Source organism: Dromiciops gliroides, chromosome 3 (assembly GCF_019393635.1).
Source record: "Dromiciops gliroides isolate mDroGli1 chromosome 3, mDroGli1.pri, whole genome shotgun sequence".
Taxonomy (NCBI): domain Eukaryota; kingdom Metazoa; phylum Chordata; class Mammalia; order Microbiotheria; family Microbiotheriidae; genus Dromiciops; species Dromiciops gliroides.
Window position 1 is genome coordinate 644,820,201 of NC_057863.1, and position 15,778 is coordinate 644,835,978.

A 15,778-nucleotide genomic window follows, 5' to 3' on the forward strand; every position below is an offset into this window, starting at 1 on the left:
CCATAGCCTTGGCTGGCTTTGTGCCCCCTGCAGCGGGAGCCAGAGAAGGGGAAGGAGAGGAGGATTCTGACCCTTCTGCTTTGTCTTCCACACCCCACCTTGTGAGAAACAGAAATGACTGCCGAGGGCCTAGGTTCAGGAAGGGGGTTTTCAATAAATATAAGCCGCATACAGCCTTGCCGTCTTAGCCCCCAGCGGGAAGGCACTGTGGCTGGGATGGAGACCGTCTGGGTCCTGTACCCTCAGTCCCAGCTATGTGCAAGCAGGCCCCCAGCCTCCCTCCCTCCCTCCCTCCCTCCCAAGCTGGGGGACCAGGCCTCTGCTGGGAAGAGAGGGCAGGGCCAGGGGCAGAGAAAGGTCACCCCACCCCCTATCCGGTCGGTCGGGTCTGGCTGCAACTTCTCAAGCTGCGGCCTCAGCAATGGACCTGGAGGTTTTGCATAAGCTTCCAAAGGCGAATGGTCTCCTGGGGGTCCCGGGGCTGAAGCAGCACGGCGCGCTGGTGGGTGCAGGGATTGTCCTGTTTGCCTCGGGTTGGCCAGTTGGTGAGGAAGCCGGGGTGGTTCTGGGGGGCCAGGCCCAAGGCTTGGAAGCAGAGGCCCGAGTAGACGTCGTCAATGGGGAAGGGCACCACCCTGTCGGCTGCCCGCAGCAACCATGGGGCCAGCTGTCCGGCAAACACGTAGCCGCCCCCACTGGCATAGGCCGGGTAGGGGCCCGCATAGAAGGACTCAGGCACGTAGTAGGGCCCCTTGGGGGTCCGGATGGGGGAAGCCTGGTCAAAGACATGGCCCAAGTAGAGGCCCCGGGCCATGGCCGGGGGCAGCCCCCGAAGCAACTTCAGCAGGGCTTTGATGTTGACGAAGCTATCGTCCTCTGCCCGGAGGACGAAGGTCACCTGGGGGCAGTGGTGGGCCAGCCACCGCAGGAACAGCACATCCTTGAGGCTCCGGTTGAAGGGCACATCCAGGAAATCCCAGAGCAGGAGGTCCCGGTACCGCCGACTCTCCCACTCCACCAGGGGCCCCAAGTCTGGGCCCGGCTCTCCCTGAGGGGAGCCCAGGAGGAAAAGGAGGCGGACTCCATCCTCAGGCCCGCCCCACGTCTCCCGAATGGCCTGGCGCTCCCCAAATCTGCCTGCAGACGACTTCACGGCCAGCAGCAGGTAGGGAGCATCCCCATCGATGCAGCTGGGGACCACGGACCCCAACACCCACCACGGGTAATCCCGGCAGGCGGCTGAGAGGAGGAAGCGCTGGTGAGCCTCCGGGTAGAAGGTGAAGTCAGGGATCTTGGCCGCCGCGGCCTTCCCCCAAGCCTGGCAGTCCCCTGTGGTTGAGCCACCTGCCCCGGGCAGGGCCTGGAACAGCTGCTGTTGCTGGTTCCAGTAGGCAGTGGCCAGGGCTCCTGTCTGGCCAAGGCGCCCAGAAAGGTTGGCGGGAAGGGATGGCTCGAATGTGAAGGCACTGGGGTTGCTTAGGGTCTCCGATTCCTGCCCCTCTGGGTGTCTCTTGGGCCGAAGTGGCTCCGAGCTCCACTCGATGTAAACCTTGAGGGCCAGCAGGGTGAGGAGAGCCAAGAGACAGAGCACACACTTGGAGCAGCGCATGGCAGGGGGCCCCCGGGGCTACGGGGGGGGGGTCCCCAGGAGCTGGAAAGGAAACAGAGGCCCCCTCAGCTAGGACATTCTCCAGCCAGGGAGGCCCAGGGGCCCCTGAATCCAGCTCCAGCCCGGGAAGGCAGGGGCCCGGGGCTCTCTCCCTCACCTGCAGGACTCAGGGGCCCCCAGTTCCCAGCCCCTCCTCCAGCAGGACCCTGGAGCCCCGGTGGCTGGGGCTTCCCTGCCTTTCTCAAGCTCAGGTTCTCTCCTTCCCTCCTCCCAGACCCTGGGCTTGGGGACCCAAGCATCCAGGTCCCCTGGCACTCACTTCTGGGCCAGGGCCGGGGCCAGGCCCGCCAGCCTTGGTCAAGTCAGGCTCCTCCGGCAGCTGCCTCCCTCCCAGACTGAGTCAGTCTGGAGGGGAGGGGAGCGGGGAGCCCCCAGGGGCCAGGGAGCGGCAGGGGCGGGGCTGGGGAGGAGACCTAGAGATACTGACTGAGAGGCGAGAGGAGAGAGGGCGTGTTCGGGCTGGTTCTCTGGCCTGAGAGGAGAGAAGAGACTAGAGATAGAGACAGAGAAATGGGGAAAGTAGGGAGAGATGGGGCGGGGGCGGGGGGGGGGGGGCTGGAAAGGGTCAAAAGGGAGAGAGTCACAGAGACATGGACACCGGGAGGTTGGAGGAGAGTGCCAGGGAAGGGGTGATATGGCTCCGGGGAACCCGGGGCCTGATGGGGTGAGTCAAAAGAGGGAGATCTGGTCAGTGGTGAGGGAGGCAGCAATGATAAGGGCAGGAGACGGGGCAGAGAAGGAACAGAGTCCAACCTCTCCCTCCCATTTCCTTGGGGGTAGGGGGAATAGGCTTTCTTCCTCCCTCCCCCCCCCCATCAGGTTCCCATCCCCCCCCCCCAGGTAGCCCCATCAGATACCTGGACACTTGACTGGGCCTGGGCGGGTTTCCACCCACCTCTCCACACCCCACACCTAACTCTCTCCCTGCCGTGACTAACAAATTTCCAGCCCCCTTGGGAAAGACTGTGTTTGCATCAGAGAATGGCCACTGGGGCCTCTACGGTGTATGTGCCCTGGCTTATCTCTCAACTGTCAACAACCACTTCCTCACTGCCCCCTGGGTAAGAGAAAGAGGAAGGAATCTCTCAGAGGAATAGGGGGGATGCCGGGCTTCTGCCCCCCCACCCCCACACAATACTAGTGCCTCCCGGACTCAGGGAGTATGCAGGTGCCTCATCTCCCCTGGCCGGGATCTACCCAACCACCACTGCCCTGCCCTGTGGGACCCTGGGGAAGGCCCCCTCCACTGGTGTGCTGTATCCAACATCCTTTTTTTTTCACATTTTGAGTTCCCAATTCTCCCCCTCCCTGGGAAAAGGCAAGCAGTATAGTAATCCTGTCTTCTTGTCTGAGTGGGAAGGACCAGGCTGTGACAAGAGTCGGGGAGCAAAGGCTTCTGCTGGTTCTGGGGTTCCCTAACCCCAACCCTATCTGCTACCATCTACAAGCTTTGACCCTAAGTCACTTCAGCTCTGCTTTTCACTTTGCTCATCTGTAAAATGGAGCCGATGACGGCACCTCCCCTGCCCCCGCCCTGGTTGACGGAGCTTAGGGCTCTAGGCCCGGACTTTCTAAGCTTGTTCCACTCGAAACCGCTCTTCACCCAAGACATTTTTACACAACCCCAGGTATATAGGTATACAAAAAAAGGTATACATAACCTTTTATTGCTGCCAAATTCTTTGCAACCCCCACATCAGGGGGTCTTGACCCACAGATTAAGAAGCTTTGCTTTAGAGAGCTGGCCAGCTACCACGACTACCACCATCATTACCCCCTAACGGCCTACCCTCCCCACCCAGGAGGGCCTAAGACTAGTTTCCAACAATGTTTATTATCTGTGTGTGGAGGCAGCCGGGGAGGGACTGAGCCCCAGCCCCCCTCCCTCCCTCAGACTAATGAAGCCCATGGGGAGAGGAGGGAAACTCAGCCCAGAATTAATGGACTCAGATCTGCACTCAGACACCACATCCCAGGGGAGGCTGGGAGGAAGGAGGGATGGGCCCTCAGCATCTCCTGCACTGCCATCACCCTGGTTTCTGAGGCAGCCACCCAAGGGGCCCCCCTTTGGCTCACCCCCTTGACTCATGTTCCTCCTGTCCCACCCATACTCCCATTACCAGCCCCCCTACCCCAGGACTGGGGTGGTGGGGGGGATTCTGGGGACAACTGCATGAGTGTGGCTAACAAGGGCCTCTCCACCACCCATGTATTGGGATCGCAGACAAGCTAAGAGAACAGGGTGGGGCTGTTAGTGGGGAAGCAGGACAACCATGACAACCATCCCCCATGGGGTGTCCCACCCCACCTTTGCCCTGGAAGTAGAAGGGAGAAGGGGTAGCCACAGAAGCCTGAGGCCAGCGATGTCTCTTGGGGTGCCTGGGGAAGTGATGAGGAAGCTGGGGGCAGGGAGAGGGGCTCCCAGAGCGTCTAAGGTGGCACAGGGGCTGCGGGGGTGGCTGCTGCCACACCTGCTGCAGCCTTCTCTTCCTCAGAGAGGGGCTCCAGCCCCTCAGCGTAGTCCTCCCCGAGCACCTCACAGTCGGGCAGCATTTCCTCCACCAGAATCCGGGTTAGGCCTTTATTGGACACAGCTGGAAGGTTAGAGATGTCCAGACGCCGGAGGTTCCTGGAGTAGCAGTTTGGAGCAGGAGAAGGGGCAGATGTGGGGGGGACTCAGGAAACCCAACCTGATGCCCACATCATTTCATCCCTTGCTGCCCAGGCCTCGGGCACCCTGGGGAAGCTTGCTCTGAATAGGGAGGTAGGACAGGGCCCCAAGCAAGAGATGCAGGGGGGAGAGGTCAGGAGGTGAGGAGGACACAGCTCCTTGGGGAGGGCCCACATCTCTTACCAGAGGTGATGGAGGCAGGCGAGGCCTCGCTCGGTGACCCGGGGACAGCCAGCCAGCGAGAGCTCTTGCAGGCAGTCCCCCAGAGAGTGCAAGCGGCTCAAGCACCAGTCGTCCACATTAGGGCAGCCACACAGCTTCAGGGATCGCAGCCGGGGCAGGAACACTGGCCAGAGGGGAGAGACAAGGTGACTGCCAGGCTCCAGCCTCCTGCCCACTTCTGCCTCCAACACCAACCTGGCCAGCTCCCTCACCCAGGTTCTCCAGCCCATAGTAGTTGATGACACAGCCGCTGGCGTCCACCTCCTCCAGGGGCAGTCTCTGGAAGTGAGAACAGTTCCGAAGGAATTGGTTCTTGTCTCGGGGGAGGATCCACTCCTGGTCCTGGAACCTGAGGGCCGAGGGAGGGAAGTTAGTGCGGTGACTCTGTGCTCCCCACAAATCCCAATTTGGGCATATCCCATCCCTGCTTCTACAGCATCACCCCACCCCCAAGTCTCTCCAAACCCTTCTTCCTAGATCCCAAGTCATTCAAGGCCTCCCAAGATCCCACTGCCTGAGGCCTACCTTAAGTGAGAGAATATCTGTAAAGCACTTAGCCTGGCACACAACAAGCGCATAGAAATGCTTATTTCCTTCAAACCCAAGTCTCCCCGATCCCCCCCCCCCATTACCCAGAGGAAGCCTGTCAAGTTCCCTAGATATCCCGAATCTCTCCAAATCTCCTGGGGAACCCTTCCCTTCAAAAGGCTTGAGCTTCCTTACCTGACAGCTCCGCCTTGGGTCAGGACAAAGTGAGCGGCTGCCACGTTGGGGCCATGGTGTTTCAGTGTATGGCTGAAGACCCTGGGTTGAAGGGGAGGGGTGCTCATTCAGAGTGGGGAAGGGATGGCTGGGGAATGGGGAATTCTCCCCCCACCCCCACCCCCGCACATAAACACTCTTGTACTTGGGTCAAATTTGGCAACAAGATTGCCCGAGTGGGTGCTAGGGGGAGGAGGCCTCTAGGAAGGGCAGCACCCCAAGGATGGGACCCTTGAGGGAGTAGCCCGGGGGCAGTTGGGCTACAGGATAGTGTGGGCCACCCTTGGAGGCACGAGGACAATTATCTATCAGTAAAGCAAAACAGCCTCAGCTTCCCCCTCTGTACAAGAAGGGGGTTGGACTCCGGGGCCCCCAAAAGTCCTTCCAGTTCTTAGTTTTCTTTCTGGTTCTAAGCTCGAGTGACTCGCTTCCTAAGTGTGGCCCTGCCGGCCTCGCCACCCCTCAAAGACTTTCACCAAGGGCTCACTTGTTTTTCCTATATAGGTTCCAACTCCAGAACTGGAAAATCCACTCTCGAAACTGCTCCATGTCGTAGAATCGAGAGGCCATCCAGGCCATCAGGCCCTGCTGGGGGGCACGGCTGGGATTCGCCTTCAGGTCATATTTGGGGTTAGGGCCTTGGCCAAGATGACTCTGGCTGCTCAGGGTCCTGGGGGTCCCTCCTCCCCTCCACGCTTGGTATCCTGCTCTAAGAAGCTAGAGACAGAGAGGAGGGAGGAGAGAGAGGTCTGGTGACAGGCACCCTGGGGAAGCCGAGGCTCATCACCCCCTAAATTCCCTAGGGGACCCCAGACTCTCCAATTTTTCTTGAACCACTTAAATTCCCAAATTCTACATGTGAATTCACAATTATCTCTTAAATTTCAAAATGATTCCCAGACCCCACATTTTCGACACCCCAACTTTCCCCTGAATCTTCCCCAAAGCAGAAATGTACCCCCGAATCCCACCCATTTCTGATGCCCACCCCCTGCTCCCCGCCCCGCCCCTTTTTCAGTGAGGCTCCGCCCCCGGGCGTATCCCGCTTTGTATCTTCTAGATGCATCCTCTGGGTCCTGCTGCTCCTCCCCCAAAAGGCTCCGCCCCCAGGGCAGCCCTCTGCTCGCTAGCTCCGCCTCTTTGTTTGCCCGTCCTGGAGGCTCCTCCCCGGCTTTGCCCTCCCCCACTTCCTCTAAGCCCCGCCTCTTAGGTGGAGAAACTCTACCCCACGTGCTCTCATTGGGTCTTCATCTCTCCCCGTCCCCCGCATTGGCTTGACAACTCGCCCGCCCCTGTTTCTTTCTGCACATCGGCACACTTAAATTTCCATTGGCTGCTTGGCCCGCTCCCCTTATACTCTCATTGGTCTTTCAACTTGCTCTTTCTTATTCTTATTGGCTATCCCACCCAGTACCTCTGACCATTGTCCTACTCCAAAGTCCGACCTTCGGTGTCCCCCATTGGTCTGGGGCTCGACCCCCCCCCCCACTCAAACGGAGGCTCATGGACTCTCTGAGATCCAGTGTCCCATTGTAGGTATTTGCGGGAAGAGCTTATGAAGAACACGATCCCAGGAGTCGCTTCCCTTCGGGAGAAACTCTTAATCAATCTCGAAACCTACCGCCCTGGGCGCCGCCATCTTGGTTCCTTCCTCTGACCAAAGTCAGCCGGCCTCTCCTTCGCAACTGCTCAGTCATTGGCTCTTCCTTCTTGAAGTCCCGCCCTCTGACATTTATTGGATCCTCCCTCCCCAATGTCAGCCCTTGCGATCGTACTCTACCTCCTCTCTTGAGGCCCCGCCTCTAGGTAATAGACAAGCAACCTCTTCCACCCCCCCCTTGAAGCCCCACCTTTGGGTCATTCATTGGTTCCTTCCCTTCTTAAAGGCGCCAGTGCCTCCTAATTCAGCATCTTTCGGGAGTCCGGTGCTCTCTTCCCTCCAGCCCCCCCCAAAAGTCCATCCTAGAGTCTGCCCTCCATCCCTCCTGCTGCTGGGGGCAGCCGCAACCACGGCCCCTCGGGTGCCCCACAGCAGCAGGAGGGATTCTGGGTAGGTAGGCAACAGGAATCTGGGCAGTGCGGACTTTGGCCCTGAGTGATCTAGTGACCCCGATAGCACAGGATGGAGGCCTGGGGGCGGCTGACCAGGGCTGGGTTAGCCCCGCTGGGGCTGGGTCCTCCTCCTCGCGCCCTGAGAGACCCCAGCGGGGCCTGGACTTCTCCAGGAGCTGGACCCGGGGGCCCCCGTGCTGAGGATGGCGTGGTCTGGTTGTGGGAGCAACTGGTGAGAGAGAGATGGGGTGGAAGAGAGAGAGAGAGACCTGGGGAGAGATAAAGATGGGGGTGGAGCGAGAGAGATGGGGGGAGACAGATGTGAGGAGAGAGACAGAGAAAGGAAGGCAGAGAAAAAGATGGAGGGAGAGAAACAGAGAAGGATAGGGAAAGAAATAGATTCGGGGAGATAGAGTCAGAGATGGGAGGGAAGAGAGAGAAACAGAAAGATGCAAGGAGAGAGAGAAAGGGAGGCAGAGACAGAGATGGGGAGGAAAGAGAAAGGGGGGGGGGGGAGACAGGCACACAGAGACACCAAAACAAAGACAGATAGAAATAGAGACAAACATAAAGAGAGACATCAAAGTACAGAGATGATGAAGATAACTACACAGATGGATACAGGCATATAGACACAGAATCACGGAGACAGAGAGAGAGAGAGGTGAATAGACAGAGACTCAAGGATACTGGGTTGGTGAGAGAGGGATAGGAGTTAGACCAGCAGAGGGAGACTGACCAAGGGCAAGGGAGGGAGGACCCAAGCAAACCCATCACACATCTGTCACAGGGACGCAGCTCTGGGGACCCAGATACAGACCAAGGGAGAGAGGCAGACACTGGGACAGTCTGGGACAACCAGAGTAGATATGGAGAAAGGAAAAGGCAAAGGGGAGGGGGAGGGGCGAGGTGATGAGATGGAGGAAGGAGGAAAGGAGGTGCCTTGCCCCAGGCCTGGGGATTGTCTCTCACACTAACACCCCCCTCCCAATCTTTCTGCCTTGGATTGTCTTTAAGAGATTGTGTGGACTAATAAAAACAGGGCTAGGAACAGAGAGACAGTTGTAGAGAGAGGAAAGAGATACCCAGAAATGCAGGAGGAGACAGAGCCAGTAAGAGATGTGTGCTCCAGTGAGAAGGGGTCTGGGGGAGCGGGTCCCTAAGGCAGGAAGGCAAGGGCGGGGCAGGTTATACCTGCCCCAGTAAACAACTGCTAGGGGAGGGCAGGGGTTGCCCTAGGAAGAGTGGCTGGCTCCCCCTTCCCCTCACTAGCGTTCTCCCTCCCCAACAGTGGAGCCTGCGGAGGATGGACGTACAGCTGTTTGACCAGCTGTGCACCCTGGGTCTAGAGATGCAGGCGCTTCGAGAAGAGACAGAGGTCGACTTGGATGAGGAAGGAGGGGGGCCAGGGGCCCCTCCATCAGGTTGGCTCATCCCAGACTTTGAAATCACAATTTGAGCAGCGGGGAGCCCCGGGAAAGGCCCTCCCTGGACCCTACTCAGAGCCCCAAACCCAATGAGATACAAGATGAAAGCAAGGCTGTTGAGTCCTGGCCCTGTAGGGGACAGAGATGCTGCTGTTTGCAGAGGAGGGAATGGCACAATCAATACGGATGATGATGGCGGCACGGGCATTTTCTGGGGGGAAACAGACTTTTGGGGGTTTCGATGTTTGCAGGTGAGGCATAAGTGCTCGGTGATTATATGCAGATGTTAATAAATGAGATCCAAATGTTCAAAGATTCCATCCGTGGAGATGGAGCTTCAAGAGATTTTATACATCTCTTAGTCTGACCCCCCTCCTTTTACAGACAAGGGAACTGAGTCTTAAGTAGAGTAACGTGACCTTGGTCAGGGGTGTTCTGAAGGCTCGCTGATCATCAGGTGGTTTGGGCATTCCTGCCGAAGCTCAAGGACTGCCCAGATCTTGTTTTGCCTCCTGGAGCCAGACCTTAAGTTGCTGGGCAATCTTCTATTGAGGAGGAAGGAAAAAGTTAGAATTGAATCCCCAACTGCCACCACCACCACCGCCATTATTTCCCTTCTGATTTAGAGGTAGGAAAGGCATGGCCTTGAAAATAGATTTGCCCGCCCCAAATCAGTCCCTGCTAACCTGGCGCCCTAGGTGTAGGCTGGGTGGGTCTGAGGGCCGGGGTGTAGCCATGTCTGAACAGTGAGACGTGCCCCTCAGGAGCATGGCTGGCTCTGAGGGTCCAAGGGCCTGGAGCACACTCAGCACGTGCCAAGGATCAATATCACCTAGGAACAGGTAGAAGAAAGGAGGTACTGAGAGAGGGGACAAGTAAGGGTGACTCAGAGGAATGGTCACCGGATGCTCCAGTCCACCCCTTACCATTGACAAAGAACACACGGGTAGCCCCTGGCCTCAGACCACCATAGTAGGTGTTGGTCCGGCTCACAGCTTTGGCCACGGAGGCCGGCGAGAGCCCAAACACCTGGTCACACAGCTGAAGCTGGGCTGACAGCCTCTTGTGCCTGGAGAAGGGGCAGCTGGGGTCCTTGCAGGTGATATCTGACAGGGCAGAGGAAGGAGAATATGGGGAAGGATTCCCAGGGCCACCCAGCAAATATTCACGGGTGGAAGACCACTTGTGGGAGATTCTTACGCTGTCCAATTGGGAAACTCTGTGATTCTGCGAGGGATGCGTGCACAGAGCGGTACTGTCTATGGACCCCAAGCACAGATATGGGTGGCATGAGTTCCCTGACTCCAGAAAGGAGGGTCCTCATTACACGTGTGTGGGCAGAATGTCAGGGTCAATGAGATGTTGTGCCTTGTCTGGGCTCTTGGGCTTTTCAGAGCCGATGGAGAGAGGGTCACTCACAATATCCAAACTCTGTACACGTTTGATAGAACCACTGCCTGTAGCCTAGGCCCACATCCGGTGGATTGGTGTCCTTCAGTTCAGCCACAGCAGCTGCCTTGGAGCTGGGCAGGCATGGGAGGCCCAGAGTCTGCAGCACAAGCTTTGGGAAAGGACGCCTGAGTGTCAGGGAGGAAGCTGGGTCCTCAGACATTCAGCAGCCCCCATGCTAGGGCTGGACCCTTACCCGGATGGCATCCTGCAGTCCTGAAAGGGGCCCTCTGCTCTGGTTGGCCAGGATGAGGTGGCAGAGACCTCTCACGTCCAGGGGAACTCCAACCTGCTGGTCATACTGCACAGCTGCCCCAACCAGTCCTTCCAACTGCTCCAGGAGCTCAGCCTGGTCCTCAGGGGCCTCGAGGGGCCCACATGCCCTCATCTCTGATTGCAGCACAGCCTTGCCCTCAGATAGGCCAGCATCTAGCTCAGAGAAGGCCTGGGCCACAGCCCCCAGGCACTACAAAGATAGAAGTCGGTCAGAATTCCTTCCTCCCTCAACTGTGCCCAAAGAACAGGGCTTGTCTGTAGCTATGGAAACCTGGGTTGTCTCTGCCCTCCTCCTTCCTGTCCCCCATTATCAGGAACCAGGCACCAGAGTAAGGAGCTGGAAAGGACCTCGGAGGCTCTTGTCATCCCCTCCCCCCAGCTCTACAGAAGAGGAAACTGAGGCCCAGGAAGTGAAATACTTTGGTCAAGGCCACACGGGTTATAAAAGTGTTTGACCAGCCACTTTCTGCATGAGAAAGTAGAGACCCAGAGAAGAGAAATTCTCAAGGTCATCCAGGAACAGACTAGAACTTGCACTTCGGCAGTGTTTATGGAAATAGATGGCTCACTTTCCATGCGGGACACTCCCTAGGCAAACCTCCCTTCCCAGGCTACCACTCCCCAAAGTAGTTTACCCCCATTAGAATGTTAATGTTTCCCTTCAGGCAAAGATGGTCTCACTTTTGTCTTTGGGTCCCTAAGGCATCATCAGCAGGTGTTTTCAATGCATTCTTTTCCTTCCCCTGGACCACCCAGCAAGCAAATATTAAATATCTGCCCCAGCCAGTTCAGTGATAACAAAATGAAACAATTCCTCCTCCCAAGAAATTTACATTCTAAAGGTCCCCGCCTGGGATGCCCAGATGGCCCAGGGAGAGTACCTCGGGGGAACCACCCACGGCAGGGTCAGCCAGGCTTCTGGAGACTACCTGGGGGTGGAAAGCAGGGCAGTGGCTCCTGGATCTGGCCTTCACACTGCTTCCCCAGTCCCTGCTCCCTCCACAGCTCCTCCCCAATCCCAGCCTCCGCCCCCTCTTTAGCCCCCTCCCAATCCAGCCCCACTCTCCTGATTGATTTCTCTAGTTACCTCATTGTAACTGGAGAAGTCAAGCTGGGCTTGCACAGGAGCTGAGGAGGCCACAGCTGCCCAGATGAGGTGGGGGAACTGGGAGGATAGGGGTGAAGAATGGCTCATGAGTCCATCGGATACCCCTCCTCCCCTCCCCCAGAATGGCTAACTCACCTTCTACCCAGGTCTGTGTCATGGAGCTCAGACTTGGGCCGCCCATGGAGGTCATCGCTTGAATCTTGGATGATTTCTCCATCCTAGGCTCAGTCTCTCCCACCCCCACCCCTTCCTCCCTGCCCTCAACCACCCACCAGGGATTGGAGATAGAGGTTCCTGAACCTTTAGCCGGGCCCAGGCAGCCAGGGAGCCAGCATAGGAGCCTCCGAAGCTGATCCAGGGACTGGAGGCTGAAATGTTGTAGATTCGAGAGAGATGGATGCGGGCAGAGGCCACGTCAGCCAGGCTGAGGATGGGAGACAGAGCAAGGAGAGAGACAGACAAGGTATAGAGGCGCAGAGAGTGTGATCCAGTGGACAAACACTCGATCTGAAGTTACAAGAAAGACCTGGGTACCCATCCTGATTCTGCTGCTTGCCAGCTGTTTGTTTGACCTTGGACAAGTCAACTAACTCACTTCACTTTCCTCCTTCACAAAAGGAAGAGGTTGTTGGGGCAGCTAGGTGGTGCAGTGGATAAAGCACTGACATCAGGAGAGAAATAGACAATTGGCAAATCCCCAATCTTTGGAATATTCTTGAGCTAAACACAGACAGATCCTGAGAACTCAGCTGGAGCAGCTCAGGCCTCCATAGGTCGGGACCCCCATGTCCCCAGCCCAGAGCACCCTCCCAGGCAGAAGAAATCCAAGGTGAATGAGGAGCTCACACCCTAGGAAGGTGAAGGTTCTCATCCTGGTGGGAAGAAGCCAGTTTAAACAAAAAGGCTTTCAGGTGTTGGAGGGAATCCCAGCAGGGCCCCTCAGAACTGGGGGAAATAGAGATACTCCTCATTCTCCCTTGTTCCCCTCACCAACACCTACTTACGCATGGCGGCTGGACAGGAAGCGGAGCTGAGCTACATCTAGGCTTCCTGGGGGAATGCTGCGTCCATAGAATCGGTGCTCCAGGGATACCACCAGAGCCCCCCAGTGTGGGGCCAGGGCCCCAGGGTGACCTGAGGGAAGGACATGATGGAAGTGACCCCCTCCCCCGCGCCCCATACCGATTCACAAGCATCTAGTCCATCCTGTATGGGAATCCCTTCCATACAATCCAGCCTCAGCCTAAGTGACCAAGCATCTAGTCCATCCTGTATGGGAATCCCTTCCATACAATCCAGCCTCAGCCTAAGTGACCGCAACAACAACGGGGAGCTTACTACCTCCCAATTCCTCAGGGCTTCGCTCTCTAAGCTTGGTTCCCTCCTCTCAGGGCCCAAGGGTTCCCATCTGCAGGCTGTCATACCTTTAAGCACAGAGCTTGGCCCCAGACTGCCTTCACCCCCAATGTGCAGGAAGACGGGGCCATCTGGGGACCTCCAATGTCTGGTATTGACCCAGTATCGCTGACAGGAGGAGGAAGCAGTCACACTCAGCACCCAAGGACAGACAACAACTAACCTCATTTCTCTGGCCCCTCAAGGTTTGCACATTACTTTCTTCCCCACCACCCATTCTATGGATTAGGAAACTGGGGCAAAGAGAGGTGAAGTAACTCATCCACCCATGTACCAACTTTCTCTTTTTTTTTTTCCTTTTTGTGAGGCAATTGGGGTTAAGTGACTAGCCCAGGGTCACACAGCTAGTAAGTGTCAAGTGTCTGAGGTCAGATTTGAACTCAGGTCCTCCTGAATCTAGGGCTGAGGCTTTATCCACTGCCTCACCTAGCTGCCCCACCCTGTACCAATTTTCTGGTGACTATATGGCCATCAATCCCATTAAAATTATATGATCTTACTACATTCAAAAAAATATAAAATTTGAAAATTTGAAAATTATATGACCTTTCTGAGCATCAAGCCCTAACCATCTGTTTTCCCTATTGGTCTTGGGCCCCAGGGCAATGGTGGGAATTGCCTAGCAGGTCTATGTCCCAGAACCCCATCTGCTACCTTGGAGTTGGCAATCCCAGGGGACTAGACAACAGCTATTGCGTCTGGACCGTCATCAAAACTCAACCTGAGGGGCAGCTAGATGGCACAGTGGATAGAGCACCAGCCCTGGAGTCAGGAGGACCTGAGTTCAAATCTAGCCTCAGACACTTGACACTTACTAGCTGTGTGACCCTAGGCAAGCCACTTAACCCCAATTGCCTCACCAAAAAAAAATCAAAAAACCTCAACCTGGGGCAGGTCTAGTGGGTAAGACAATTTCATCCTTCGCATATTTTATTGGGGAGAAAATGTGGGACTGGCCCTGAGTGGGATTGGGGTAAGGGGTAGGGGAAGAAAAATCAGACCCTGGCTGACCAAGGTTGGGGGAAAATCTAGGGAGAGGAGAGGATGGGGAATTTTGAGTCTGGGAAGAATTGTGGGGGAGAAAACTTTGGGCCTTAGAGATTTATTTAGGTAGAGACTATAGGGTCCAGGGAGAAAGGTTGGAGGAAAGCTATAAGGGCCTGGGCACTACGATAGGTGTGGAAAGAGTTTGGGGGGCTGGGCTGCTTTGCTGAGGAAAGGATGTGTACCTGGTTACAGGCCTGGACTGAGGCCTCACTGGGGTTAGGTGAATTCTGGGGAGGATTTCCTGAGTAATCAGTGCTGGTAGAGTTGAGGGAAGGCCCTGAGGTGGGGGGAGGCAGGGATCTGGGGCAGAGAGAGGCCACCAGGGCCAAGGCTGACCTGGAGGAAGGAGCGCTGGTCAGAGCTGTTGAAAGGATCCAGGGGCTGCCAGAGCCAGCCCTCCCTCGCCAAACTCGGCTCCCCCAGCCTCTGGCCCAACTTCGCCTGCACTTCTTGGACATGGTCCCCCAGCCGGCTCAAGAGGGACCCTGGGAAAGAATGAGAGGAAAAGCAAAGGCTCAGCCTGGAAGATCCAGGCATCTCCACATCCAGTGTCCCCAGACTTGGTGGGGTTGGGGGGGAGACACACACTTGCAGTGGAGACCCCCCAGAGGGATGCCAAGAGGAATGGACCCAGCAGGAGAGCAGCAGCAGGAGCCATCGCCCGGATACCACAGAGAGCAGAGGGATATAGGTGTCTGGGTAACCCCCGGGGGACACCTTATAATATCCCCCCATTGGCTTCTGACCAGCCCCTAGCTTGGACAAGCGTCTTTAGAAACAGCCCACGCTCACCAGGGACGCCTCAAAGCCCAGGGGGTTCCTGCCTGGACCTCTACAGACTCAGCATCCCCTTCTCAGGTTACTCCCCAAACACAGGCTCTTCTTCCTCCGCTGCCATCTCTTAGTCTCTGACCACTCCCCTCCCCAGTCTCTTTTCTTCCCCCCATCTTCTCTCTCAGTACTAGGACCATGGAATCATAGATTTAGAGCTGAACAAGATTCTATTATTGTCTAGTTACATATAGAGATACTTTTCAGCTTTTTTTTTTTTTGGGTAGGGCAGTGAGGGTTAAGTGACTTGCCCAGGGTCACACCACTAGTAAATGTCGTGTCTGAGGCTGGATTTGAACTCAGGTCCTCCTGAATCCAGGGCTGGTGCTTTATCCACTGTGCCACCTAGCTGCCCCTGAGCAAGATTCTAGAAGCCACCTCCCTCCCTGTTTTATAAAAGAGGAAACTGAGTCTCAGAAAGGTTACATGGGGGGCAGCTAGATGGCGCAGTGGTAAAGCACTGGCCCTGGATTCAGGAGGACCTGAGTTCAAAGCCAGCCTCAGACACTTGACACTTACTAGCTGTGTGACCCTGGGCAAGTCACTTAACCCTCATTGCCCTGCAAAAAAAAAAAAAAAAAGGTTACATGATTGATTCAATAAGCAGACAGTGGTAGAGCCAAGAGTCCAAGCCAGGTCACATAGAAGGTGGCATCTGAGTGGAATTTGAAGAGAGATTTTTTTTTTTTTTAAGTGAGGCAATTGGGGTTAAGTGACTTGCCCAGGGTCACACAGCTAGTAAGTGTTAAGTGTCTGAGGCCGGATTTGAACTCAGGTACTCCTGACTCCAGGGCCGGTGCTCTATCTACTTCACCACCTAGCTGCCCCCTGAGTGGAGTGGAATTTGG

The 15,778-nt window shown here is 56.4% G+C and overlaps 4 protein-coding genes across 5 annotated transcripts; 1 reads left to right on the plus strand and 3 right to left on the minus strand.

Annotated features, from left to right (window-relative positions):
• Nucleotides 1-312: 312 nt before the first annotated feature.
• B3GNT8 (UDP-GlcNAc:betaGal beta-1,3-N-acetylglucosaminyltransferase 8) lies at nucleotides 313-2,719 on the minus strand. Its single transcript, XM_043996587.1, has 3 exons — nucleotides 2,527-2,719; nucleotides 1,929-2,141; nucleotides 313-1,651 (listed from the first exon to the last, which is right to left on the minus strand). Exon 3 carries the CDS (start codon nucleotides 1,607-1,609, stop codon nucleotides 416-418), a length of 1,194 nt encoding a protein of 397 aa, XP_043852522.1. The 5' UTR covers nucleotides 1,610-1,651; nucleotides 1,929-2,141; nucleotides 2,527-2,719; the 3' UTR covers nucleotides 313-415.
• A 581-nt stretch (nucleotides 2,720-3,300) lies between these two features.
• DMAC2 (distal membrane arm assembly component 2) lies at nucleotides 3,301-7,313 on the minus strand. Of its 2 annotated transcripts, none has more exons than XM_043997967.1 (6): nucleotides 7,175-7,313; nucleotides 5,812-6,041; nucleotides 5,286-5,366; nucleotides 4,775-4,911; nucleotides 4,524-4,686; nucleotides 3,301-4,298 (listed from the first exon to the last, which is right to left on the minus strand). In XM_043997967.1, the coding sequence occupies exons 1-6, from the start codon at nucleotides 7,187-7,189 to the stop codon at nucleotides 4,100-4,102; spliced, it is 825 nt and encodes a 274-aa protein (XP_043853902.1). In that variant the 5' UTR covers nucleotides 7,190-7,313; the 3' UTR covers nucleotides 3,301-4,099. The 2 variants fall into 2 exon arrangements, with proteins under 2 accessions (XP_043853902.1, XP_043853901.1); XM_043997966.1 differs by lacking the exon at nucleotides 7,175-7,313 and adding an exon at nucleotides 6,946-7,101.
• Nucleotides 7,314-7,347: 34 nt separating this feature from the next.
• Nucleotides 7,348-9,116, plus strand: ERICH4 (glutamate rich 4). The gene is made up of 2 exons (XM_043997968.1): nucleotides 7,348-7,608; nucleotides 8,668-9,116. Exons 1-2 carry the CDS (start codon nucleotides 7,447-7,449, stop codon nucleotides 8,833-8,835), a joined length of 330 nt encoding a protein of 109 aa, XP_043853903.1. The 5' UTR covers nucleotides 7,348-7,446; the 3' UTR covers nucleotides 8,836-9,116.
• A 98-nt stretch (nucleotides 9,117-9,214) lies between these two features.
• On the minus strand, nucleotides 9,215-14,757 carry PRSS16 (serine protease 16). The gene is made up of 12 exons (XM_043999194.1): nucleotides 14,688-14,757; nucleotides 14,436-14,584; nucleotides 13,061-13,160; nucleotides 12,641-12,770; nucleotides 11,937-12,060; nucleotides 11,616-11,693; nucleotides 11,410-11,457; nucleotides 10,449-10,718; nucleotides 10,223-10,364; nucleotides 9,730-9,909; nucleotides 9,490-9,635; nucleotides 9,215-9,348 (listed from the first exon to the last, which is right to left on the minus strand). Exons 1-12 carry the CDS (start codon nucleotides 14,755-14,757, stop codon nucleotides 9,286-9,288), a joined length of 1,500 nt encoding a protein of 499 aa, XP_043855129.1. The 3' UTR covers nucleotides 9,215-9,285.
• Between the last annotated feature and the right edge of the window lie 1,021 nt (nucleotides 14,758-15,778).